Below are 26,005 nucleotides of genomic sequence, written 5' to 3'. Positions count from 1 at the left end.
CTAGACCCATATAGGACTGTTACAAGTCAGTTACTAGTGAGCAGCGTTGTGGAGCTAATAGAAGACTAGTAAAAAGAAATTTAAAAAAAAAAAATTGGCATTTTAGGACTCGGAGGTGTCTCTCACTTGCAAAAAGGGCAAAAATACAGGGCCGCTGCTCACCAATAGTGAGCATTGTTAATCAACCATTTGTAAAACACTGGAATGCATGGTACGCTGATCTTTTTTTGGACCAGCGTTCTGTTGATTGGGTTGAAACAAGTTAGAAATACAGTCGAACCTGCTTATAATGGCTACAGTTTTAATGAATGCTCGCTTATTACAAACAAGGGTGGTGCTACCGTCAAAATATGTATTAGAGCATCGGCAGTACTTCTCAGTTACAATGAACAACCGTGACAGCACCATTCGGCTGAGTGAACGAGGAGGGGTTGTAAATTCGGTGCCAGCTTGGAGTCCAAAAAGTGTTTCTTGGCTTGCTGACTGCATCAGTGGCCTAGTGGTGACACTCAAAAAGCAGTAAAAAGTTGGCAGAGAAACCACCTGTGAAGCATGCACAAATGAGCTGCAATGTCAGTCGGTGCATCCGCATGTGCTGATTGGTCTAAAGTGGAAGCAGAAGCGTGGTTGGCGCAAAAGAGGGGCAGCATTGAGAGTGAAACAAGTGCTTGTTGTGATCAACCAATGGGAGCTGTTTGAGAACTTTGACTGGCAGTCACTTGGCGTGCCTCGCTGTCCCAGCCAGTTACATATAGTAGTGTGCATTCTCCAATCGTTTCTCCAACTTCTGCGCTACAGTTGATACATTCTGCTTGGATGTACGCTGCACTAGCTTTTTCACTGCATCTATACAATTTTGTCGAGGATCGGAGACGCAGAGGCCGACCTACCACCGCTTGGCATGAATGTTCATATCATCATCATCATCAGCCTAACTATGCCCACTGTAGGGCAAAGGCCTCTTCCACGTCTCTCCAATTAACCCTGTCCTTTGCCAGCTGCAGCCACCGTATCCCTTCAAACTTCTTACTCTCATCCGCCCACCTAACTTTCTGCCACCCCCTGCTACGCTTGCCTTTTCTTGGAATCCACTCCATCACCCTTAAAGGGATACTGAGGCCGTTTTCGAATCAGCTAACCTTCTAGGGTTTTGAAGTAGTGTCATTGCTGATCACGTCTGTGAAATTATTTTTTCGATTTTGGCTAAAACAGTGGCGCAATCACCAATTAAAAACGCGATGTTCAAATTTCCCGCGCCCCGCGCGAGCGCAGGAGAGGGGAACAGCGGAGAGGGAAACCTCGTCCATGTCGGCCAGCGTGACGTCATGTTGAGGAGCCGGGGATGCTTCGGCGCACCCGAGCGCGCTTTCAGCGCGCGTTGTTTCTCGTGCTGCATGCGTTGTTCCTCGTACTGCGTGCGTTGCGACGTACAAAACGTGTCAGCCGATCTTGAGAATCAGATTCAACAGGTACTACTCTGCGTTCGTGTCCACGAACAACTACGGCCGCGACTGTGTCGTCTTCCACTGTTTTCCGCAATACCACAAGCTCGCAGCACAACCGCTCGCTGCTGTGGCGAAGAATTCAAGCCGACTAAAGCAAGCTTACTCTGCTCGAAACACTTTCGTAAGAGCGGCTACAGGCAGAGCTTGTCCTAGTGTGATCTCTGGAGATTTCTGTCGAAAAGGCGTGGCTGAACCATGACACAGTTCCATTGATTTCCTCGCGCATAAGAGGCATGTCACCATTCCGAAGAAGCGCCTCTTTTAAAAGTAGAAACATGCTCACTTAGCCCCTGAAGAAACCTGATAGAGGCTTAAGCATGTGTCGCTCTCCTCAGCTTAGGTGCGGCCAGACCACCTGAGACGTGCTCAGCAAGGCTCGGTTAGTGATTTTATACTCGGTTCGACGTGTCCAAGCAAGCAAGCAAGCAAGCAGAGCAAAACACAATAAAGCAAAGCAAGCAAGCATCGAAGCTCTTAGTATGCGGCATCTCGTTTAATCCTAGCTAAGCAATTAATATGAAAGCGTTCGACGTTGATTTCGGATGCAAATTTATGAGAGAAATGAATGCCATCCGAGTTTTTGCAAAAAAAAACACCGCAACCTTACTCGGTTTCTTCATCAAGTTGTGCCGCCGCGGTGGCTCAGTGGCTATGGTGCTCGGCTGCTGGCCCGAAAGACGCGGGTTCGATCCCGGCCGCGGCGGCTGAATTTCTTTGGAGGAGAAATTCGAGGCCCATGTACTGTGCGACGTCAGTGCACGTTAAAGAACCCCAGGTGGTCGAAATATCCGGAGCCCTCCACTACGGCGTCTCTCATAGCCTTAGTCGCTTTGGGACGTTAAACCCTATAAACCAAACCAAACCATCAAGTTGTGGCAGCGGGCGAGTTGCAGCTAGCTTGGCTTTTAAACACACATATAGTTGGCAACTACTCCACTGAACCTAAACTGCAAATCTAGGAAGGGCAAACATTTCCGAGGCAGCGATTAATATTTTCTGGCATCTGCTGAACGCGCCAGGAGTGAAGCGTATTTGTGCGCGTATTTGGCTTGGTTTCCAGCGCACCATGATTGCGTCACTATCTTGTGATCACATGCCTCGCAGTGCTTGGCCACTGCGCTTCGCTAATTTTGACACCAACTTTGTGCTCCTTCATTGTTCACTTGAAATACTTTCTTGCCCCAATCTGCAACGCCGGGTACTGAGAACAGGATTTACACAGTGCTTTGGGCCTTTTCTTTAGGATGACGCTCTTCCGGGCGAGCCAGGAGGCGTCCGGTGGTGGTAATTGACTTGAGTATTGTTCGCACCCCTTCCTTTCCGAGAATACGAGCCGATGTTGTGCTGGCACCTTTTACGCATGATCTGTATCGCGTCTTTGACGCTGGCGTATGCTTGTGCTAGGCATAGAATTTTTTGCTTGTGTTTTTTGGTTTCAGGCGATACGTGGAATGAGCAAACTGTAGTATCCTTTACTTCGGTGGTCAGTAAAAAAAAAATAGTCGCCGTATTCGCTTTTACAACGACACGGAAAGCTGCGATCTGCCCTCAACGCAGCGCCCGATCCGCATCGGCAGCTTCTCCAGTCCTCAAAGTGACGTCACGACCTCTCTTGACCAATCACGGGCGGCGGCGCGCCGCGCGGCGTGCCCCGCGGCACAGGCCGCATATTTCGGCTAAAAAAGGCAATTCGCGCTTGTTTTTGCCTTATTTGGATGCAATATTCCAGCATACAGCATGAAAAACTATAGGATGCCGCTGCCAGCCCGATTTTCAGAAAAAGTGCTTCAGTCTCCCTTTAAGGACCAGCGGTTATCTTGCCTTCGCATTACATTCCCTGCCCAAGCCCATTTCTTCCTCTTGATTTTGACTAGGATGTCATTAACCCACGTTTGTTCCCTCACCCACTCTGCCCGCTCCCGGTTCCTTAACGTTAAGCCTATCATTTTTCTTTCCATAGTTCGCTGCGTTGTCCTTAACTTAAGCTGAACCCTTTTCGCTAGCCTCCACATTTCTGCCCCGTAGGTTAGTACCAGTAAGATACAGCTGTTGTATACTTTTCTCTTGAGGGATACTGGTAAACTGCCATTCCATATGTGCTCCACCCCATTCTTATTCTTCTGATTTCCCTCTCATGATCCGGATCAGCGCTCACTACCTGCCCTAAGTAGACATATTTCCTTACTACTCCAGTGCCTCGCTACCAAGTGCAAACTGCTGTTCTCATGCTAGACTGTTGAACATTACTTTGGTTTTCTGCATGTTAATTTTTAGGCCCACCGTTCTGCTCTGCCTGTCTAACTCATTGATCATGCTTTGCAGTTCATGTCATGAGTGGCTTAGCAAGGCAATGTCATCAGTGAATCGCAGATTAAGGTATCCTCCATTAACTCTTCTCCCCTATACGGTTCCCAGTTCAGGCTTCGGAATACCTCCTGTAAACAGGCGGTGAATAGCATTGGCGAGATCGTGTCTCCCTGCCTGACACCCTTCCTTATTAGAATTTTATTGCTGACTTTATGGAGGGCTATGGTAGCTGTGCAGTTGTTACAGATACATATCATTATATTATCATATCATTATTAGTAATATTATGTTCCTAAAGCAGCTAGTTGGCAGAAATGATTTCATCAAGAAGTACATGACCACTCTGGAGAGCTTGGAAAGCACTGTTATAGGGACTGCATGAAGATCCAGACTTGCATAATGGACCTTTTGATTAAATAAAGACCACTTTTGCCTGCCTTTGCATTTTTTGCTGTAAATAGAAGAAGTACACTTACTACGAACGCGATCCCCGTGGCCATCAGGCTCATTATAAGTGGGCTCTACTGTAGTAGCATTTATCTCTGCTACAGTTGCTGCAGTCATATTACACTGTTTACAGTCATCTGATTCATGCTACTTAAGAGATCTGTAACATGCAACTTTCACCGCAGTGGTAGCTAAGTGGTTATGGTGCTCGCTTTTTGACCCGAGAGACATGAGTTCGATCCTGGCCACGGCGGTCACATTTTGATGGAGGAAAAATGCTAGAGGCCCCGTGTACTGCCTGATGTTAGAGCATGTTAAAGAACCCCTGGTGGTTGAAATTATCCGGAGCCATCCACTACAGCGTCCCTCATTGTCTGAGTCACTTTGGGGCGTTAAACCCCACAAACCAAACCAAACCAAACGTGCAACTTTCATATCAACAAGATTGCATATTTTTGCTTGAACTTAGTTGTGTATATCGTAATGGCTGTTTTTTTCAGGACTGATAGTATGAAGCTTCTGCAGTCAACAGTAGAGGACTAGTTGTCGCAGACTGTAAACAGGACTCATGGATACATGAGCAAATTTTTGAGTCTGGTGTAAAATTTTACATATTAGGTAAACTGTCCTTGAAAATTTCTGTGGAAAATTTAAGAGCAGTGTTTACAAGACAACAAAACAACTCTGCATGGGCTCTATTCCAGCCACTGCTTTTCATACTTTTGTGACAAATGAACAAACTCTTCCAGTATTTCCCAAAATTAGTTATCTTTTCTTTGGCTATTTCTTTCGAGTAGTCAAAACGTGCTTTGCAACATTACAAACACAAGTATTATTCTTTACTGCCACTTCTGCCTGCAGCTCCTCGTTGCAGTCAGTCGCTGCACTATAAAATGTTAGTGGAGACAACTGTGAAGCTCAGTGCTATTCATATAACCCAAAATACCTTTAATACTACACCTGAATCAAAGCACTGCATACTTGTGCCAGCCACTGAGGGGCAGCCTAGCAATCGAGAAGGCTTCGTGTCACAGGTGCCTTGTGGGCATCACGGAGCGCTACTTCACGGCCCACTACTTTGACCACAGCCTGGTGGGAGCTCAGGCAGATCAGGAGGTTCTCAAGACCCTGCTTCGTGACAAGCTGCCTAGGCTGCACCGACACCTGGCGCAGCTTGACATTGAGCTCTGCACTGTCACCCTGAACTGGTTCCTTGCCATCTTCTTCGACTCTGTGCCTTTTGAGGTAGGTACCTCTTCTCACACCACATAGCGGTTGGTGCACATCTTTGTTTCCTCAGGGCACCACTTTAGGTGCATTTAGCTCCTGCTCTTTTTCCCCTTGCTGCACATTCATCTCTTGAAGTGGCACTGCATGCCCTGATGAAAGACATCTGGCTAGTTCTGTGCAGTCGTGAACTAGAAAAATGTGCTTTTTGTGGTAGTTCTTTGCTTGAGGACAATGCCCTGTCATAAGAAATCTCGTTTCTTGACAGTCTTGCTGCCTTTGTACATAATCGGTTTTGTATTTAGGCAAGCAGGAAATAAAGCCAAGTTTTCAAATATAGCTGCGTCTGTCTGAAATTTGCTATTGTACATATGCACTCTTTAAGCATATGTGAAGTGTGGGGTGGAGTTGTGCAACACCTCTAGGGTTTAAACCCCTACTTTGTACAATAAGTACTTGAAGATGTTTGCTACTTCTTTTCACAAGCACTTATTTCCAAGCATGCAAAATTTGCATGAGTGGTCATCAATGAAAGTTCAGCCTCACTTTTTTTTTTTTTTTTCAGAAGACATATTACACCCCTTCATCTTGTGCACAGAGAAATGTGCATTTTGTAAAGTGTGTAGGGCACATTTATAGTGTTCATTTAGGGAGTTAGAGTCCGTAAATTAATTAAATGCTTATGTTTTATTATAAAACTTTCACTTATCAGAGCAGGCTTCTTCAACTCTCCATTTGGCATCTTTGTAAAACTTCCTTAATTGCTCTTGCGTTTAGTGGTTAAACTTTCGGTTTAACCATGTTGCAGTGGCCATATGACGATAGCCAGGCAGCACAGAAAGGATGTGGAAACACATGTTAGCTTCGATGAAATGCTTTTTTGTTTATTCTGCCTCATGATGCTGATGGCACTCCAATCAAAGGCTCATGAAAGTGATACCAAAACATATTGCAACTTACACTCTGGTCTGTGTGCAGTCTTGGCATCACAAATTTTACAACTTATTTCATTTGATATTATTCTATACTTAGATATGTGTTGACTTTGTGGACTCAGCAATGAGGTAGTGGCAAAGTTGGAGTCACTGCAAAGGGTGAAAGGAATCCAAACAGGATAGAGTTTAATCTAAATTCTTTAGTGCTAGCCCTGGTTGTAATCCTATGACGTACAGCCTGTCCCCAATTTTTTTTTTGTCCTCGGATCATTATTGTACTGCACCTTATGTTGGGGTAAATAGCTGTTTGTTCCGAAGAACACAACTCTAAAGGCCCTTAGGCGGTTTAGGCATTTTGAATGAACATGCATTGTATAGAGCTGTTGATGTTCTAGTCTTGATCAAATATTTCTGCTTTTTATATGAGGGCATAGCGACAGTGTGGCTGACTTGTTTGGAGCTTCGTTCCCACAAAAGGGGGTTAATCTAGTAAAAACTGGCTGATTTCCTCCTCACTTCATGCTCTGCACCATTTGAAGGCCGAGACAAAGTCTACTTCCCAGAAAAATTGCTCGCTATGTCGCTCAGGTTTACAGGCTCCTTGCAAACCAGGTGGATTACTGTGACCTCTCTTTGGTGGTCGTGCTGATCTTTGCTATCAGTTTCAAGGTTGTTAGAAGTGAGTGCTGCTATGACACTGGAATTGAAGCATGGTGCAGTAGTCTCAAAAACTCCACAGGACCTGACAATGCTCCTGTGGAGTCTGTATGAAATTATCACATCTAGAAGTGAAGACTTGCTGTATAAGTAAAAGAAAAAAAAAGAGCACTGCTGTTATTTTCATTGGCTCTCATCTCCTAAGACCCTGCAGAGGCTAGGCAATGCAGTGCAGTAGTCATTGACTCAATAGGAGGGTATGCCAGTATAAGTAGCCAGCCAACTTGTGTTGCTGCAAGTGCTCTTCAGAAGAATTACTTCACTTCTTTAGAAATATTAGAAATGTCTGTGGAAGGGCATTCTTTATACAAATAAGGGTGACTGCTTCCAAAATCTTTCACTGAATCAAATTTAGGGGCCATTTAATGGGTCGAAAAAGGTTTGACTTGCAAGAGCAGCCTACTGGCTTCTGAATGGTTGCAGTCAACTTAGAACACTTTGAGAAAGTGCTACACCTAGCCAGCTGAGAAAACTCAAGAGCCCTTCAGTTTCCAAACGCACATCTATTCACAGTCCATTGACTATGGGAGCAAGTTCTGTATGTGTAGCCCAGGTCCCTGGATGCATTTCAGGCAGATGGGACATAATGGCTTGCAATGGAGAGGATTGTTGGGCCAGTTGGTGTATGATTAGTGTCGAAAACAGCTCAAAACACGGGAGAGAGAAAAGAAATAACACACAGCGCTGTGTGTTATAAATGAGCTCATTTATTATTGTCAAAAGGCATGTTTTAATGTTCGCACGCACTGGCTACTCCTCCAAGTTTAATTATATATTACTATATTATGTATTACTGGCTTGAAACAGAATGGCCATAATATGTGCAAAGTTTTGAAGAAGTAGTTTGAAGGGAGGAATGTTCAGCTGGTACGGGACCTAGGAGTCACCACAACTGGCCAGAGGCATGCAGAGGCACCTGCCAGTGCCATCCCGGTCACTGGCATGTATGGAGCATGTGTGCTGCCATCTCTGGACCACAGTGAATGCCAGCATGGACTTACAAGCCTTGTTGAAGCAGGCTATGGCATACCAACCAGATGATGCCAATGTCATGGTTACCAATTTCCACAACTATCCTTTGCTTACTGCCCCTCTGATAGGTAATGATTTACTGAAATTGGGCCAGCGGAACCATTGCAGAATGGAATGCCCTGAGCATTCTACCATGGATTCATAGTGCGCTTGAACCACTTGATGAACATCATCAATGAAGACTGGTTGCAAAGTCTTGTACCCAAGTGCAGGTGGGAATGTTGAACTTTGAAAAAATGGATGCGAGACTCTTGACTGATGTTATTATGGAAAGCTTGAGTGGTGCCAGGCATCAAGGCACCCTATCCTGTATGCTTCCCCAAAGCTTTAGGCTCACTACATTCATCATTACAATGGTCAGTGGTGTATTCGTAGCAGTAGCTGACTTCTCCAGCTTTGACAGACTTCTGTTGGTGCTGCACAGGGTGTGCAGCTTTATGTTAGTCTCAGCCAGCTGCTTTATTGCAGCATAGTTTACATTCTTGGTATGGTTTGCCACCTGCTTAGGCTCCTTGCATTACTGTGCAAGTAAAATGGAGCACAAAGGATTGAAATTTGTTCACAGGTCCAGTCTAGCTGCTGCCGTATGCACATGCCCAGCTACTGGCAGATTCAAATCAGTACTAGTTTGATGAAGTTTTTTTAGGTTGTCCCTTCGTGCAGACTAGTTCAGGTTGAGCAGTATCTGTACACGTGCTCAGCATTGATGACTTGAAGGAGTGATAATTACAGAATTTTCAAATTCTATGAGGCTTACCATGGCATTGTTCTCAAGGACTAGCAGAAGCAGGTCATGTGAAGTCTTTGTCAAAAATCCTTTGGTCACTCAGTTTGCTACTAAACCATGTAGCCTACAACTTGTGGCACACCTAAAGCTCCAGACCTCCAGAGAGTACAGGGGACCTTCTTCCTCATCCCTCTGTAGCTTTGAAGGATCAAAGGTGCCACCAGGCCCTGTCTAGAGGACTCAGCAGCCTTTTGACTTAGGAACTTTCGACCAAGGCTTTACTTTGCTTAAGGGCTGCATATTGGCCTGTTGATAATGTGAATTCTTGTGCACACTGATTGATGGATTGATGTTACTGACTGGGCCCTGAATATGTTGACAAATCCCGTGACCATGTCGTGCAGTTGGCGATTTCCTACGTGTGCTTGTTGGCCAAGTTTTTCTTGGACGGCCATTCTTTGAAAATTTTGCATTCTTCCAGGGTAATGAACACCGAATGCATGAAGTTGATAGCCGACATGCAGGGCAGGTCTGGATCAGAGGGTTTATCATAGCTGTTAAAGGAGGAGCCCTTCAGTGATGTACTCAGCCTTATATAGTATGATATATGGGGTTTAATGTCCCAAAGTGGCACATGGGCAAAGCACTGATGCCCTCAACCTTGTACTTGTGTGGGTGAAGAAGGCGAATCAATTTGAGCCTTTTGAGCTTGTTGAGCCTACCTTTCTGGAAGTCCTGTAGGTCTTGAAATTCTGCATAGGTCATTTTGCAACAACTTTTGTCAATGAGCTGGAGAATGAATATCATGACAAGCAGCGACTTACAAGATAATGCTGTGAGTGTACAAGTTTTGAACATTGGCTTCTGTTGTATGGACTGAAGGCTAATGTAGCTGCCATGTCAAACTTTGGCACCTTCTCCAAGGTTTTTATTCAGTGATGGCAATTTGAAGATCGTCCACCCCTTGGACATGAGGTGGATGGAGGAGCCATGCTGTAATGCCACAAGCATGGTTTAGAGAACCGTTTGAAGAATGATGATAGTGTAGTTCACAGAAGCAGTGTGCCGAGTCTTGTCAATGAACTTCTAGATCCTCTGATCTTCCTGGCATCGACTCCGACTGTATATTCATGATACTTGTTGTGTTGGGTTTAATGGCGCATAAGCGGCTAAGGCTATCATGCACCAAGAACATATTCATGATACTTAGTTTACTGAAATGTTCTGAAGTGGCGTACTGATGTTGACTCATTATTCAGTGGCCTCAGTGGCAATTGGTCCTTGCACACATTAGTTTCCCAGCATATCCTCTAAGCCAAAATATTGCGATATTAAAAGGAAGCACTTGTCTTAAAAGAACAGTCTGCTATCAGAGATGAGTATGAAAATATTGGCATATTCTTGCAGACTTTTTCTTTTCCCCGTGGTGACAACAATGAGAGCAGAACTCATTATGGCAGGAGCTTATATTTTAAATTGGCTAAGAAAGTTGGACTGGAACCAGCGGTAGTGCCGGGCTGTGTTCAAACTTCGCAGCTCTTCGTGCAGTCTGGCTGTGTCACCTGGAGTGGACTTACTGTACTCTGTGAATAGGAGTGAGCAATATATGGTGGATTATTAGTGCTGGAACATACTCCAGACATCATATTCTCTTTTCCTTTGCCATTTCTTGCGTGGTTTAACCCTGCTTTTTCATCACCTCTTGAAATGTTTTGAAAAAGCAGGCTGTCATTATGCCGACAGAGGCGCTGCCATTGACGGCGCTGCTAACGCAAAACATTGGTTGCCGACACTTGTGATACACATCACCAGTCTCTTTCTGTTGAAATTTTTTTCTAAAAATGGCTTAACATTTTAAACTTCAGTTTTAATAAAACCTGTGTACCTCAGTTAATGTCAGACTCATTGCTGTGCTAACTGCCACTGCCCGCTGCCTAGGTGACGGGGTTGTCACGTCTGTAATATTAGGGTTGCAGATCCTGACTGTCGTGGGAAAGCAGCTTTTTCATATTGAAAAACTACGTTTTAAATTGTCCTGCCACATTTCTCAGCCCACAGCCAGGTGTATATTTATTTGTGCAAGGAGCTTTCAATTGCTGCAGACAAAATACAGTTCATAAAAGTCATTAGAATGTCCCTTCAAGTATGTTTGTACTTTGACGATTGACTGCACTTGCAACATGTGTCATAGGTACCACAGTTTGCAGAATTCACTGTTATAGAATAAACTAGCTAGAGACATGCATGGTGACACTGTAATCAGCTGTTTAAATTCATTTTTATTGTATCTATGTACAAGACAAAACATAATTGAAGCAGCATACTTAGGCCCATCTTGTCTACACCAGTTGTCTAAGACAATTGCGCAAGCACGACTGCACCTGTACAAAAGCCTTATGAGAAAAAATACCTTCAAGGCTTTCTTGTTTTTATATAATCTACTAAAGCTAGGCCTCACTTATATTAATTAAAACATCTTGCACCCAGCAATACACTTTCTTCATCTCAAACATGACGACTTAAATGTCAAGTGTATATATATTGTACACTACTTACAGCAAAACCTCTGCCAGGAAATGCAATTGCAACAAATATAAAGGATAACAAAGGCCTAAATAAATAAGCAACACATAACAAATTCCTCTACAGTGTGTTGAGGAAAGGATGCATTTGTATGAGATCTGAAATAACAAAAAAGTGCCACAGGATGAACTGTTATCAAAATCTATGTGCCGTTACCAACAGTGCACTGCTAAGACTGACACTTTTGACGTCTATCTATGAACCGCTTCCCAACGTAGCCAACACTGTAATCATCACCACATGATTCATTGTGAAAATTGTGCACCATTTCCCGAATTCATTCTACTTCTGCTTTTTTTGGTTGAGTTAGTGTCTCTGTAATGTGAGGCATTCTCCGAAAGTAACATAAACAGCTGCAATCAATGGATTATACTGAACATGGGTATAAGTCCCGCAGTGTACGGTTTCTGTGTGTACTCGTTTTGACATCTATTTCAGCTCATATTTGCAGCCTTATTGAATAAAAAAAAAAGCACTTCGAAAACACATAAGGAGGTTTTGCCGTGTCGGCACATCACACAGCTTGCTTTCTTGACTAGCTGATGGCTTGTCAGGGACGTGTGAGGAACATGTGTTGTGTTATGCAATGACTCAAGCCTTAGATGTGACTGTAAATGTGACTTGCACTGTGAATGCTGAGCAGGCCTGCACTTGCACCTGCGAACATCAAGGGCAGTGGCTGAGAGTTTAGGTGCTCATGTTGTTAGATACTTGGCTTTTCTTTTTGTCTACTGGTTTTTTTGCTTATGAAGCTGATTAATGAACACAAAACATTTGCAAGCATGTATGAAGAATAAATGGGAGTGAGCACAGGCAGCCTGTAAAAGTCTGCCATTTACTGTTGAAACATTCCCTCAGCTACTAATTCTCTTCTTCGTTTGCCCTTGCTGCCAATGGAGGCACAAGGCACAGTTACTACGACAGCATTTGGAGTCCTTCCACATTCCTTCCATGGATTGGATTTTAGCAGATGTGTTCTTGCTTGGTGTCTTGCTTGGTGTTCTGCACAATGTACTAAGCTGACATTCTTTTCTCCATCTTTGTGACTAGGCTTTGAAACTGTCACGTAACGCTCGCCCATTTTTTCTGTCCTCCATGGTTGCAAGTTTGCAGTTAGGCTTCTGCATAGGTTTTGTATATTTGTTGAAATCCTGATGCCTTTCATTGCAAGCATTTTCTCTTTTTCAAGATTGCTCCCAGTTAACAGTTTTTTCCTGTACATGCAGGTGCTTGCCCTTTAAACGAAGAAGCAAAAGGGCTCAAAATGGAGACATGCTTTGTTCTTATTCAAAATTTCGTTGATGCAAAAACTAAATATATTTGCTATACTACTTTTTTTTTTCTGTTTGCAGACTCCTTTGTGGTTAACCATTATAAGTATACAGCCTTGGGGTATAGACCCTTATCCTCTTTTTTTTTTGTTCTCTTTTTGATCCATTTATTTTTTTTCTTCATTAATGTCCTCTTCTCATTATTCTCTCTGGAAGAGCATACCTTAATATGCATTACATTATTAGAAACATATTCTCTATTAGTATCCATGCAATGATCTTGCAGATCGCCGACCACCGTTTTACTGGGTTCTTTGCAGTTGATGTGTGCAGGGCAGTAATTGACAGTGTAATGATCAAGGCGAATGACTGCTACTAAAGACCCCCAAAAAGCAGTAGAATCAGGGGTAAATCATTCTTCAACAACAATTATTGTCCAGTTTAACTGTTTCAAGTATATCTGAAATACTGTCATATGTGATGCTTAGTGAATGTAACAGGAACATAAAGTAGTGGTTTTTCTACCATAAGTGCAAAACACTGGAAAGCTTAAAGTACTTTGATTGTGTGAGTGCACAGTGAATTATTAGCAGCTGGTTCAACTAAATGTAGGTACTCTTGGCTTTTAATTTGAGTGTTATGAATAATGACAAACTTATTATAACCATGTCATTTCTCACTAGGAGGCAGGAAGTGTCTTCTAGGTCTACACTGAAATATTAACACACTTCTACTTTTATGGTGGTGATTGTTGTTCACCTTCTACAGTAAAAGCCATAGCACAGTTCTCTCGCTGAGAGAAACACAGGAAAGGGCATTTGATTGTGCTGTTGCTTGAATGCTTAATGGGTGTTTCATAGAGTCATCAAGGTTAGCCTTTGTTTTCTTTTGCTATTCGTAGAGATGATAAGAGGCTTGCCTAATCTCAAAATAATCAAATATTGTTTTGTTAGGATGAAAATTATCAATAGCGCAGTTGCTTTTTATGCTTAGTTTAGCTTATTTTATGTTCTGTGCTGAGGTAATTGAAGTTCATGGCTGTTTGCTGTTTCATATTGTGTGAACAGCTGTTATTTGCAAATACTGCCAGGGACTGCGCTAGGATATTCTTAGTGGGGTGGTGATGAGAATAAGGGAGGTGGCAATTCAAATTTTGAGTAGGAATGCTGTCTGCATTGCAATGCTCCTCATGAGCATAAAATAAATAAAATCAACAGATTGTAGCGGCGAGAGTTTCACACGCTCGCTTACCAGCAAGAGGGCCTAATACGAGCTGCATTATCAGGCAGTGTCCTCCTTGCAAGGGTCTAAAGGAAATACTTAAGAAGGAAAACAGCACAAAAACCCGGGACAAGAACAAGCACGACGGCACAATGCGCTGTGCTGTCGTGTTCTTTCTCGCCCCTTGCTTATGCGCTGGCTTTCCTTCATAAGTATGAGGTGCCAACATGCCCAAGTCTCTGCCTTAACACTCTGCCTTAACACTCAAGAAAATGCTTGGTAAAATAAATTTTTGACAAGCAAATTACTGGGGTGGTGGCTTCCACCCCTCGCCTCCCTTGGCACCGCCACTGAATACTGCTGTCTCATACATGAGACGTAGCATTAAGATGTTGGTATTAAGAGGTTGGCATTACAGCACCTTCAAATGCCCTTAAATGCCCACATCAACATCTCTCACAACAAGAAATGCAAACAAACAGCACACTGGCAGGATTGCCCTCTTCGCAGGCATGTCGTGTGGACATGCTGCTAATATCACGGGCACTGTCAAACACTGGGAGGTGGGTGTAGTGGCAGACTGTGCTGCACATGCTGTGACTGGCATGCAGCACTTTTGGTCTGTCCATTGCAGCTGACATTGACCAGAAGCACAGAAAAAGCTTAGGCTGCATTCCAGAAAGGCTGACGTCACACGCTGAAGCTCACTTTGAAATAAGAAAGGAAGGTGTAGGCAAACACAGCACTAGTTACACATGAAACTCTCGTTATGGGCTAGCTGGCAGAAAGTTTAACAACCGCTGTCAGAACTCCTTTGTCCTTGCGTTCGTGATGAAATGCCTGCAGATGTGCTGATTCAAGTTCTGGCCATGCACTGATGATGTGTGCCTTCATTGAATAGTGGCTGGAGGCCCTCAGACAGGCCTGACATTCTAGAAGGCAGTCCCTAAGTGCCAGGAAAGCCATTCCCAGCTTACGTGGTGTCCGTGATGCAAACAGTGTACCTTCACGTCACTCATCTATTGGTCCCTTGAGTGTCGTCACGCTGTTAGGTAGGCAGGCTTTGTGATGCTACAGCTTGTGTTGCCCACAGGAACAACTTGTCCTTTATGGCACTGACGAATTGCTGGCTCATCTCTTGCTGTGCACTGCATGCGTAGTTCTTCTGCACACAATCACACAGCTAGCATCGCAGCACATGTACAACACACTTGTTTTTATAAATTAACTAAAGAGCCTTTTTGTGGCCGAGTCCGAAGATGATGCTCGAGTGCCAGTCGTCACTCATTCAGGCAGCTCTGGCCTTTGTCCACCTTCGCTTCTTCCTTCTTGTGGCAGGTCTCAGTTTCATCTCCACCCTGGAAAGTTGCACCCATTCAAGGGCATCCATGTCGTACCAAGTTAAGCCAACATTGTATTTTCCATTGATGTTTACATACTGGCAGTGGTTGTACCACCAGCCTGAAGAGTAGTACACAGCGCAGTGGGTGCTGCTGAAATCGTTATCTCTGTCGGCTGTGCTGAATGCCATACCTGAATGGTACTCAAGGGCATTGCTGGCATTTCCGTGGTAACCCAGTACTTCAAGTCGGTATCTCTGAGCTTCTGAACCAACTGCAACATGATCATATTCAACAAACTTGTAATTTCCAGACACATCCCAGAGGTCAATACGAAGTGAGTAGTTTCCAGAAGAGGTGATTTCATGTAGTGCATCATTGCCTAGCCAGTGCTCTCCGGACACATCCCCAAAACCTTGCTTATAGTCATCCCAGTTGCGATAGAAGTCCTCAGAGCCGTCACGTCGGCGCTGTACTACTGTCCAGCCACCACCGTCTGTCTCCATGTCGCAAAAGACCTGGCGGGCTTTCTTGGCATTGCGGGGGTGGATAAGTCGCACTCCACTGCGTTGGCTGCTTGTAGTGTGACTGATGTTGGACGAACAGTCTGCAAAAAAAAAAATAAAAGACAAACTTGTTTAGAATTAGTAAGAATTCAGCCTAATTTTTCTAGCTTTTGTACACTAAGCTAACATAAGTTCAGTGGACACCCTTTCAGGCAAAATCTGTTAATTTTAATATCGCCAATCAGCCAAACAGTTTGGCAACCAGTGTTTAGTTTGCTGCACATGCAGCAGAAAAAAAATATGTTTGAGATGAACCATTTAACTTGTGTATAGACTAACATGAGCTCTTGCTGTGCTGTAAAAGCATAATTAAACGGGCTGGCACATGAAGATGCTACTCCCACCTGGCAACAGCAGTGGGGTATATTGTGAGAGGCCTTATATGTAACATGTAATTAGGCACATTCTCTTCTTTATGGACATTAAAAATGTTTTCAGGATTACAAAAGTTATGAGCAATCTTCAGGAAGCATCAGACAGATGTCTCTGCAAGTGGCAATAGAGCACTTATCACAGTATCACAGCACAATTTAGTATTGACAGCAGGTGAGAATATTTGGCTAAGTAGATTAAGCAGATTCATTCACCTATATTCACTAAATAGAACATGAGCACCTACACATTTTTATACGCACCTCTAGTAAATCACAAAAGCATATTATCTGAATAGGTAGCAGCTGTGGGAAGTAACAGCGGTGCACACATAGTGATAGCCACACATAATTGGCAGCGCTAAGGTTACAGGTGCCTTCAAGAATCTTAATATGTGCCAAACTAAATAAGTGCATGAAACTGTCTATGAACACTATGTTGCTTATGAACATACACATTGTTTATGAGCACTTGCCTTGGGGCAAATTGTCCTCTATCTTTTCCACTTCTCCTTCAAGACGTGTGATGTTCTTTCTTATCTTGGGCACTTCTTCAGTCATGTTGCGTAGGATGTTGGCCAAGTCTTCTTGCCTTCTCTTCCACTCGTCAAGAACCTCACGGTTAACTGCCTTGTCCAGCGACCTTGCAAGCTGTGCCAGTTTATGACTGTTGCGGTCAACCATCTTGGAAAGCCGCGTACTTCCAACTTCAAGGTTTGCAATCTTCACCTCTTGAGAAACCCAATCACTACCTGCTTTGCGACGTGACACTGTTGTGTTGAGGACCACTCCTTCCAAGCTGAGGATCTTGTAGCGAGTTTTTTCAAGTTCAGTCTTTGCCTGCAGCATGTCATTTTTAAGGCCAGCAAGGGAGGCTCGTCTGGTGAGCTCGTCCTGTCGGACAGCCTTGGCTAGTGACAAAGCAGTGGCCACGTCAAAGTCGCACTTTGAGACTTCCTTGCGCAGATCAGTCAGACCCCTATCCACTTTCTTCTCAAGCGAGCGCAGGTCCCTGAAGAGCTCTACAGTTGAAGCATGAACCTTGTCAACACTCTGGAAGCAGCTGGAAATGTTCCGCACCCTTTCACTTTGTGCCAAAACTCGGTCTTCTAGCTGACGCAGCTGGCTATCAATCTGAGTAGAGTAGGCAGTGCTGGAAGCCGCTTGCAGTGAAGCCATTGCTGCAGAGAGCTCAGTGCTATTTCGACGTATTCGACTGATGTCCTTGGCCAGTTTGGACTGATCATGGGAGAGTAGCTGGACTTTTTTCTGCAAACTGTGCACCAACTGCCAAAGGTCCCGGTGGTGTCGAACTTCATGCTTTGGGGCTTCTGCATCTGCATCTGTTGAGGAACACAAAAAATATGTTTGAAAAAAGTGAATTCATTCACAATGCAATAATCCAGCAGTATTGGGTGCCCTGTGTAACTTAAAATTTGTAATTTAAAGGAATTTAAAAACAAAAAGAGTGGCACGCCTTGCAAATTAGCAGTCACATAGCACAAACACAGGTGTTTTCTACTTAAAATAACTTTACTGATTAGTTAATAACTAACTTTCGGAATGCTGGATATATGTGATAAGTTTATGTTAGGAAATTTTAAAATGCCAAAAGAAACCCCAAAGAGCAAAGTTTTGGAAAGGTATCTTTCTTTGGTTTGTACTCAATAGTGCTGATTTTTGAACCAAACTTGCTATATCTGTGAAACATTGTGTTGTCCAGTGCATGGTATATGCACTGCTTCTTACGGCTCACACACAAGCACTGAAGTGCTTAGGTGTGGCAGGAAAAATATGTGTAAAGACAACTAATAATAAAGTTATTATTATTATTATTATTATTATTATTATTATTATTATTATTATTATTATTATTATTATTATTATTATTATTTCTTTCCTTTCACAGCCTCAACAAAGCTTGCAAAAATATAAATGCCCTCAGAAGAGCACCTGTCTTGAGCATCCTGTGCCCAACGGTGCTCTGCTGTGGTGCTTCCAGGTTAGCGCAGCCAGATTCGCTATAAAGGCAAGCGAGCTACCAAAGGGCTTTAGCCATCACAGTTTAGTGCACGTGCGGATTCAGTGTTTCACATGCTTTCTTCAGAATGTGGAAAAAGCATTCAAAATGCAGCTTTCTAAAATAGCTCATTTGAGGTTTGTTTTGGCACCCTACTGCTTTCTGATCAAAACTGTTCAGTACCCCTTGCAGTTAGTAAGCTAATTATATTTACAAGTGATTACTTTGGCTAATGATAATTAAAAAACCACTTCGCTTCCACTAGGTGACTGCCAGAAGTATTGCCTCAGTTTCACAGCTGCAGTGTGTACCAGTACTTATTTTTTCTTTATTGTTACTTCAGTTACAGGCACGTGCTATACGTATAGGCAAAATTCTGGAATCTATTGAATGGCATAAAAATGATGCCAACCCTTTTGTACAGTTGAAGTGTCATTCAGTATTTAATTTTACTAACTGACATGGCAAGTAAAACAAAAGCTTCCAGTGAAATTCATGTACTGGAAGAAATAACTTTTATGAGCTATGGTTAGGTAATTGTGAAAAAAAAAAAACCTGTTTTGCTTAGAGCAACACTTCTTAAGATAAGATCCTCCAGGTAGCTATGAAGTGCCCTGTACTGTACTGTAGTGTACTGTAGGTGAAACTTTGTCTGTTAGCCCTCTCCTTAGTCTATTGAGAAAGAGGCAAGAAAGGTGTGTTAGACCGTTGACAGCCCAGCAAACCAAAAACCTCTCAGAGACGTCTAGCTAGACGTCTCAGAGGTTTTTGGTTTGCTGGGAGGAGGCATGAAAGGCAGTGAATTAAATAAAAGACAAGTTTGTCCCTTATTCGTTCATACTGTGATGGAAACACTGTTCTTGCCATGGAAGCTTTGGTAAAGAAAATTTTGGTGCAGTTTCCTTTAGGAATATATGCTACTAATGTTCAGCAAAAGTCATTACACAGCACTCTACCCATTAGGTAACAAGTAGTAGCTTCAAGCATTAGGTGGCCAATTTTTAACTAGACCTAATAATCACCCCATGGGCAAGATGTGACGATGAAACTGAGTGCATTGAATGTCAGCTCTCTGTGATAGCTCATGCTGCCTTTTATCAAGTTATTACTGTTTCTGTATGTAGACTGGGTAATCTGCACATTGTAAGTGCACAATGAAAGTAATATAAGGCATATATTACTGCAGTATGCTACCTGGTGGTAGCAGAGACATTACTGAGAAATCAGTTCTATTTGACATGAACCCCGTTAAACTCAGTTGACTATATATGTGTATAAGCCAGACTGCTGCCAGTACTGATTTCCCTACTTTCTTACCTACTTCATTCTGAATAGAATTTTGCTATGGCCAGTCTCCAAGCCATTTTAAGCTGCCATTGTATCATAACTGAAAGACTGCTGTCAGATTTTAGTTATGGAATAGCAAGTCAAATTAAGCACATCTCAAAGATATAAAACTGCTAAACATTTTTTTTTGTTTTGTTTTGCAAACAAGTGGCTCTTCAGTTTTGGGGGCTTTTTGTGTTGGTCAGTTGATTATATGTCTTAAGCAGCAAAATGGCCTTGCAAAGGGCAGTGCAGTAGGGTAGTCTAACTTCTTTCCTAACAGGCTTTGGCTTAGAATAACTTACCAGTAGGATATGGAGCACCATCTTCAGCAGGCTCCATCCCTGAGCCCTCGAAGTATTCCAGTGCATCCACTTGCTGATGCTTTGTCTGTAAGAGGCACATAGTAAGCATTTGGTTAGCCCTGAATCCTGTGTATACATAACTTGATGGTTAGGCACCGAACAGCAAACTCTAACCACAATCATGAACAATGTGCCTATTTCTTTAACTTCAGCTCTCTTTTCTAGTCAGCTGGAATTTTTGTTTTTTTTTTATTCGAGAAGTGTGCCATGAGACATAATTGAGAAAGGCGGAATGGGATGCAGGAGATAGAAAGTTAAAAGAAGGAGTGAAGACCAGTTTTGCAGAGGTAGTTGAAAAGCACAAAATCATGTATAGAACACATCACTAATTTTCTTCATTGTAAGCTTTTGGTTGCCTTTCTTCTTGCAGCTTCTGACGTTAGCAATTTACTGCTGCTTGCTGTGTGTACGATGTTACCCAGCGCACAAGCATGCTTCTCACTAAGTTTAACTTTCATAGTTATTTCATGGGTCTTGCTTGCAATGGTACAGTTCTTCTACTTTGACAATTATTTCAGGTTTGAACATACTTCTCTTTTTAAACCACTGCGCTGGTACACTGGTTACACAACTATGCACACTTTCCAGTGCTAGATCTTCACAGCTTTCTCTTCCTGCACCTACACTCCCCCTCCTTGATTAGTGTTAGCAATGCAGAGTGATTAGTATGGCAGTTCTGGCATGCATGCACGACACACCTGTTCCTCAACATTGCAACATGGATGAAAGCAAGCTGGGGACTGCATCAGAAGCCCAGGCTCTGCAGATGAAGTAAGCCTAGTGAGGCTAGCTGTCAGTGCCCCAGCTGGCATGTTGTGTCTAAGGCCTCAATTGTGAAAAGTATGGGGACAAAGCACTCTCATGTTGTGTGCATTTTCTGGTCTTGAGTCAAAGGGGTGCACCTTCATTAGATTTTGGGGTAGCCGGGTTCCCGAGCTATATGTTTAAGCTCTGAACACGGAGCTCTAACACAAGGCTCACTTCTGAGTAAGCCACCTGCCCTGCATCATTGAAATGCAGAGCGCTTCATTCTCGGGCTGTGAGGGGTTCCCTAGGTAGTGTAGGTGATTGCACGAGAATGCAGTGCATCTTGTGCTACGAAGTTGTGAGGCGTCAATGTTGCCGTCTCTGTCACAGTGGCGAGGACGCTAGCGTAATTACATAGTACATCATCCGATTATTGTTTCGGGCCTTGTTTAAAAATATCTCACTCTACCTGTGCATCCTGCACGTCTGAACACTTTTTAGTCAGCTTTGCCCCTGTTGGTGGAGCTCTCGTCGAGCCGCCTAATTGGTTAACTCGTCGCGACAAGCAGCTGGCGGCCTTACCTCGTCGTCGTTTCGCTTCTTGCTCCCGCCCAGCCGCTGGTTCCGGAAATCCTCGGCAAGTTCCGAGACCTGTGCGGGCAAAGAGAAAAACAGAGATAATGCGCTTTATTATATAACGCTCCTGCAGTGCCGCCTCGTCCGCCGTGTCTGTGTGCACGGCGCGGCAGTCTATGTGCTCGGAGCTCGGGGCTTAGGCTCCGCGTCGGCCGCGCTGATGAATGCAGATCCACGCGCCGCCATCGGCGGCCGCACCCTAACGACCAGCGGCGCGTAATCCCTAATTAATGAAGTGCCCCCTTTGGCCGTTGTAATCTTCAAGCGCCGTTATGACGACGAAAAATCAAAGATTTACACTGCAAAGCGCGCACGCCGCTGCCCGAGCGGCAACGTCTACTGAATCGCCAACGGGCGCCCTGCAACGCAACGCAACCTGGGCGAAGCTGCAGGTTGCGTGCGCAGGCTGCGCCTCGGACAGCAGCGTGGCCCGTTCTGCTCGGCAGCTCGCTCCCGGCCGGATTTGCGTATGGCAGCTGGAAGCCGGCCGGTGTGTGGCACAAACTTCGGGGAGAGTTTCTCCGCCTATCTTGGTTGCCTTTGAAGAAGGCGCGTAGCGTTTTTCACGCGACACGACGGGCGCGCCCCCATCGCCATGAGAACTTCGGAATAAATTTCTGTACGTGAGCATCTGGCGGTTCGTGGTTCCCAAGTTGTTGAAATTAAATTAAGGTACATAAAATTCATTGAGGGATCAAATGTACTGGGTAATCAGAAAAGCTAGCAAAATAAGCTATAATCTCTGAGTGCTTCAAGAAAACTGTGCGTGTATATACTCCGATAAATGCAAGAAGTTGGTACTGACAGTCAGAATCGTTCACGCAGCTACTGATGTGCTGATTTAGCAGTGTGCAGCATACTTTCTTTATCCGTTGCAGCTGACGCTGCTGACACGTGTTGAGACATGACAATAAAAGCACTGGAACAATGGCAAGGACGGCGCAGGTTCTGGCAACGGTTAAGCGTTGATTAATAAAGCCATGGCGTTCTCTGTCACGAAATTCGCTGATTGGTAGAGAGTTGTGAAGTCATTACACCACTGCGCCATCGCCGCAGTCGAACATCTCGCGTGTTTAACTGCCAGTGTCGCGCTGTGCGTTGGGTGTCGCCGTCTCCATGAACTTCCATCCGTGCGCAATGGACGCCCAGAACACACCGCAATCGCCTTGCCGTCTTAAGGTGCGGTAAGCGGCCGCATGATTTTTTTTTTTTTCATGCGGCGCAAAATAAGCATGAAGAGCTAGGCGAGAAAAAGAAGCCCTGGAAAGATGGCTTTTTAAAGCACTGACACGCGACTGTTCCGAGGCTGAGCGCGCATTCCATTTTTCCGCCGCGCAGATTAAACTCTCAGTTGTTAGTCGGCGCCTCCGTCGTGCATTTTTCCTTGCGTGTACCGTTTCAGCCTTGCTCTGTTGCTTTATCTAACAGCTCGCTCATTTTTCTGTGCTGCACATAAGTGGAAAGTTTTTGGCAGCAAAAAAAAAAAAAAGAACAGTACAGAACGAGTACCGAGTGTAGAACATGAGATAATGAACTGCACAGGTAACCACGACGCTATGGTGGCTCCATAACGGCGCGATGATTATTGCGTATTAAAGGGACCCGAGGACCGATTGAATTTGGCCTATGTGTCGATAGATTACCGCGTTCTAGTGACAACCAAGCAAACCGAAAACCTCTCAGAGACGTCTAGCTAGACGTCTCTGAGAGGTTTTTGGTTTGCTGGGAAGGAGGCCACTTTCGCTGAAAATGGGGCTTCTATGAGCAGGAAAAGACCAGAAAAATAAAAAAAAAAGATATCACAGCACCATCCGCATCCAATCAGCGATGACAGAGTCCATAAATCTCTCGACATCATCATCAATATCACAAGTTTTAATCGAGTGGCGGGAGAAAAATATTGCATTTTTCAACAACGCGTGGCCGCCGCGCTCCGGCCGCATGCGCGGAGAGGGCAGCTGGTCGTGCTTAGTGCGCATGCGCCTTTGCTGCCGATTTTCGCCGGCTGTCGGCGGCAGCCACGCAGCGGCCACGCGTTACCGTGTTTCCTCTAAGTATGACACATACTGCACTTTGCTGCCGAACGAACAGCAACAGAGCTAGAGCCACCAAAGTCAACGACCGAATTTTACTCAGAGCTAAGTTTGCATGGAGTAATTTTTTGAGTGTCTCTTTAATGCAGGAAAACATTCATCAGTTGTGTCAAGAGTTCTGCGAGCCTGTCTTCACTCCGGTTCTTTGGCCGAATCTAGCGCCACGGGTTTCGTGAATATCGTGCAGCATGTTTAGGGCACTATCATGTGCTCGTGGAATGATCCACTCATTCTTTCTGTTCTTTTTCTTTACTTACAACTCTAAACAGCTGCATGCTGCGAGTTAGGTGACAAACGCTGTCGGACGGGAAACAACCCGCTAGCTCATTGATGGCTGTTGGGTATGGCTCCCACCACATATATAGGGTTACTTTTCATGGCCCCTAACCAGGTTGGTTACCCACTCCGTCTTGCGGATTGGTGCGTTTAATGGATAGAATGGATAGGGTAAGGTCCTCCTTTGTGCCTTCGCCCCATTGCCGACAAATTTTCTGGCCGGAAAGATCCGCAGACACGCTCTTTTTTCAGCGAAGAATAGCTTTGTGCGTATATAATGGTACCACCCCTCCTAGTGTTGCTCATAAATCCGTCCCTGATGCGCATGTGTCTTGAAAACGAGCAACACCGATCAGCTGGACATGTGGGAAGTCGTCGTCGTGGCGCACAATGAGGCACCTGTTTGCGGCGCGTTTTTCCAAGCTTATGTTTGCTACCAAAGCGTGCGCCGGTAGCTACAAAATGCGGCGCGCTGAGAACTTTTGCGCATCTTATGTGAGAAGCATACGAATGCACCGTACGAATGCATCAGTGGTGGTGGTGAAAAACATTTATCGTCTATTGATTTTTTTTTTATTATCGGCGAATCTAGCGAAGCGGCTGACCTGATAAAACATTTTCCCAGCTCATGCAGGGGCTCACAGGTTGCGCACGTAATGCTCCACCTAGGAGTTCTGCTGATTTTTTTTTTTTCCCAGTGTAGGCCAGAGTACTGTCCTATTCTTATAAAAGATTTCTCTATTTCCCTCTGATTTCGCAAGACGCAAGTACGTTCACGCGGCGAACTGGCTTTTATGACGGCACGATGAAGGCAACGAATGTTGGTGACGGAAATCTGACTGGCACCCCACTCCGATAGCGCGCAAAAAGCAAAGCGAAAAACGCCTCGGGTGACCTCAGCAACGCGGTAACTAGCCGATGCAGCTTGTCCAGGGTGAGGATGTACGCTCCACGGTACAGTGGATAAGAGCGGATGACAGCCGCCGCGTAACGCCGATGGCGCGTGTTCCACAACTGCCGCGCGTTGCTGCCTTCTCTAAAGCGCGAGAATCTTTAGCTTTGCGTGCGTCTTGTGCGCTCTTTTCTTTGCTTGTGGTCCGCAACTACAAGCGATTGTGCTTTGTCGGCGAAGTTCGGCCTAGTTTTGTGGCAGCATACACTGTACAGGGCGACTTTCGTGTCTGACTTGACGGGAATCGCGCTAATGTGTCTAGTTATTTCTGCTGATGAAGCAAAGATAACATTACAATGGCACGCGCAAGCGATGGGAGAGGTGACCACGAGAGTGCATCGCGTGTGCAAATGTCCACTGTAGGAAAAAGAAGGGGCCGCTGGGGGTTTTCAGAACACGTAGTGGGTCCCCACCCTCCTCTTTTTTTAAGTACACCAGAACTCTCCTTTCACGTCTTACACACCTTGCACTAAACTAGCGAACAGTGCGGAATCGGCACTGCCCCGAAGATGTTGCCTTGGTGCCGCGAAGCTCTCACGCAAGCTTGGCGGATCGTCCCTGCTGGTCGTCGCGCAATCGCGCCAACTTCTAATGGCGCGTGGCCTTCTCCCTCCTTTCGCGTCTCCGACAGAGCGTCAGCTTGCATGAGCGCATCGACTGCACGATAGCCAATTTGCATGCAGTGGCTTCCGATTTTCGGCGGCGTTCGTGTCTCTTCCCGTCCCACGCACACGCGCACAGTTGCGGGCACAGTTGCGGGCGGGGGTGATGTGACGTGCGCCCCTTTTGCGGGCAGCGCACTGCCTGGCACTGCGCGTGGACGGACTTCGAGGCGACGGATGTCACGGCCATCTGCGCTGTTCGTTGGGCAGACTTTATATTCCGAACCCCCGTCCCCTCCCCTCCCGATCCTTCTCCGGCGGCGGCACCCCGCCCGCCGCGATGCGGATGAATGGGGCGGGCCGGCGGCAACGGCAGCAACAGCAAAAGCGGGGTCGGGGCGCGCACACCCGCCGCATGCGCGACCTTTGACGAGGCATCGGGGGCGAGCCGCGACTTTTTTTTTGCTCTGCTCTCGCTTTGGAAGACGTCTCGTTTTACTCTGGTTAGAACGTTTCCTGTTCTGCACTGCGGCCGCGACTGGAGGCTCACACAGCTACGCTCCGGTGCGGGAGTGCTTCGCCCCCCACCCCTCTTCTGCCCCAGCCTGTTCCTCCCCCGTCGGGATTTGTCGGGAGCTCACGCGAAAGGCCCAGTGTGCGGCGGCTGCGCACCCCCCCCCCCCCCTCCTCCCCCCCTCCCCCCCCCCCCTCCTCCCCGCCGGAGACACGATCGGCGCTG

At 45.2% G+C, this 26,005-nt stretch overlaps 2 protein-coding genes across 7 annotated transcripts in view; one reads left to right on the top strand and one right to left on the bottom strand.

The window, feature by feature from the left end:
- Positions 1-26,005, top strand: part of LOC149352402 (uncharacterized) — a 561,538-nt gene that overhangs the window by 189,847 nt on the left and 345,686 nt on the right. For all 6 annotated transcript variants that reach the window (XM_089581571.1, XM_089581568.1, XM_089581569.1 and 3 more), the window contains one exon: positions 5,294-5,504. In XM_089581571.1, the coding sequence (XP_089437697.1) occupies positions 5,294-5,504 (211 nt within the window). The remainder of the gene's footprint in view (positions 1-5,293; positions 5,505-26,005) is intronic.
- Positions 11,157-26,005, bottom strand: part of LOC149352404 (uncharacterized) — a 49,039-nt gene continuing 34,190 nt past the window's right edge. The window contains exons 2-5 of the mRNA XM_089581572.1: positions 21,290-21,358; positions 19,901-19,985; positions 16,726-17,592; positions 11,157-15,919 (exon numbers count right to left, since the gene is read on the bottom strand). Coding sequence (XP_089437698.1) covers positions 15,261-15,919; positions 16,726-17,592; positions 19,901-19,985; positions 21,290-21,358 — 1,680 coding nt within the window. The 3' untranslated portion in view covers positions 11,157-15,260. The remainder of the gene's footprint in view (positions 15,920-16,725; positions 17,593-19,900; positions 19,986-21,289; positions 21,359-26,005) is intronic.

This window comes from Amblyomma mixtum, chromosome 3 (genome assembly GCF_055824585.1).
Source record: "Amblyomma mixtum isolate Tamu chromosome 3, ASM5582458v1, whole genome shotgun sequence".
Taxonomy (NCBI): Eukaryota; Metazoa; Arthropoda; class Arachnida; order Ixodida; family Ixodidae; genus Amblyomma; species Amblyomma mixtum.
Note: the sequence above shows the minus strand (reverse complement) of the source record. Positions and strands in the feature narration are given on the sequence as shown.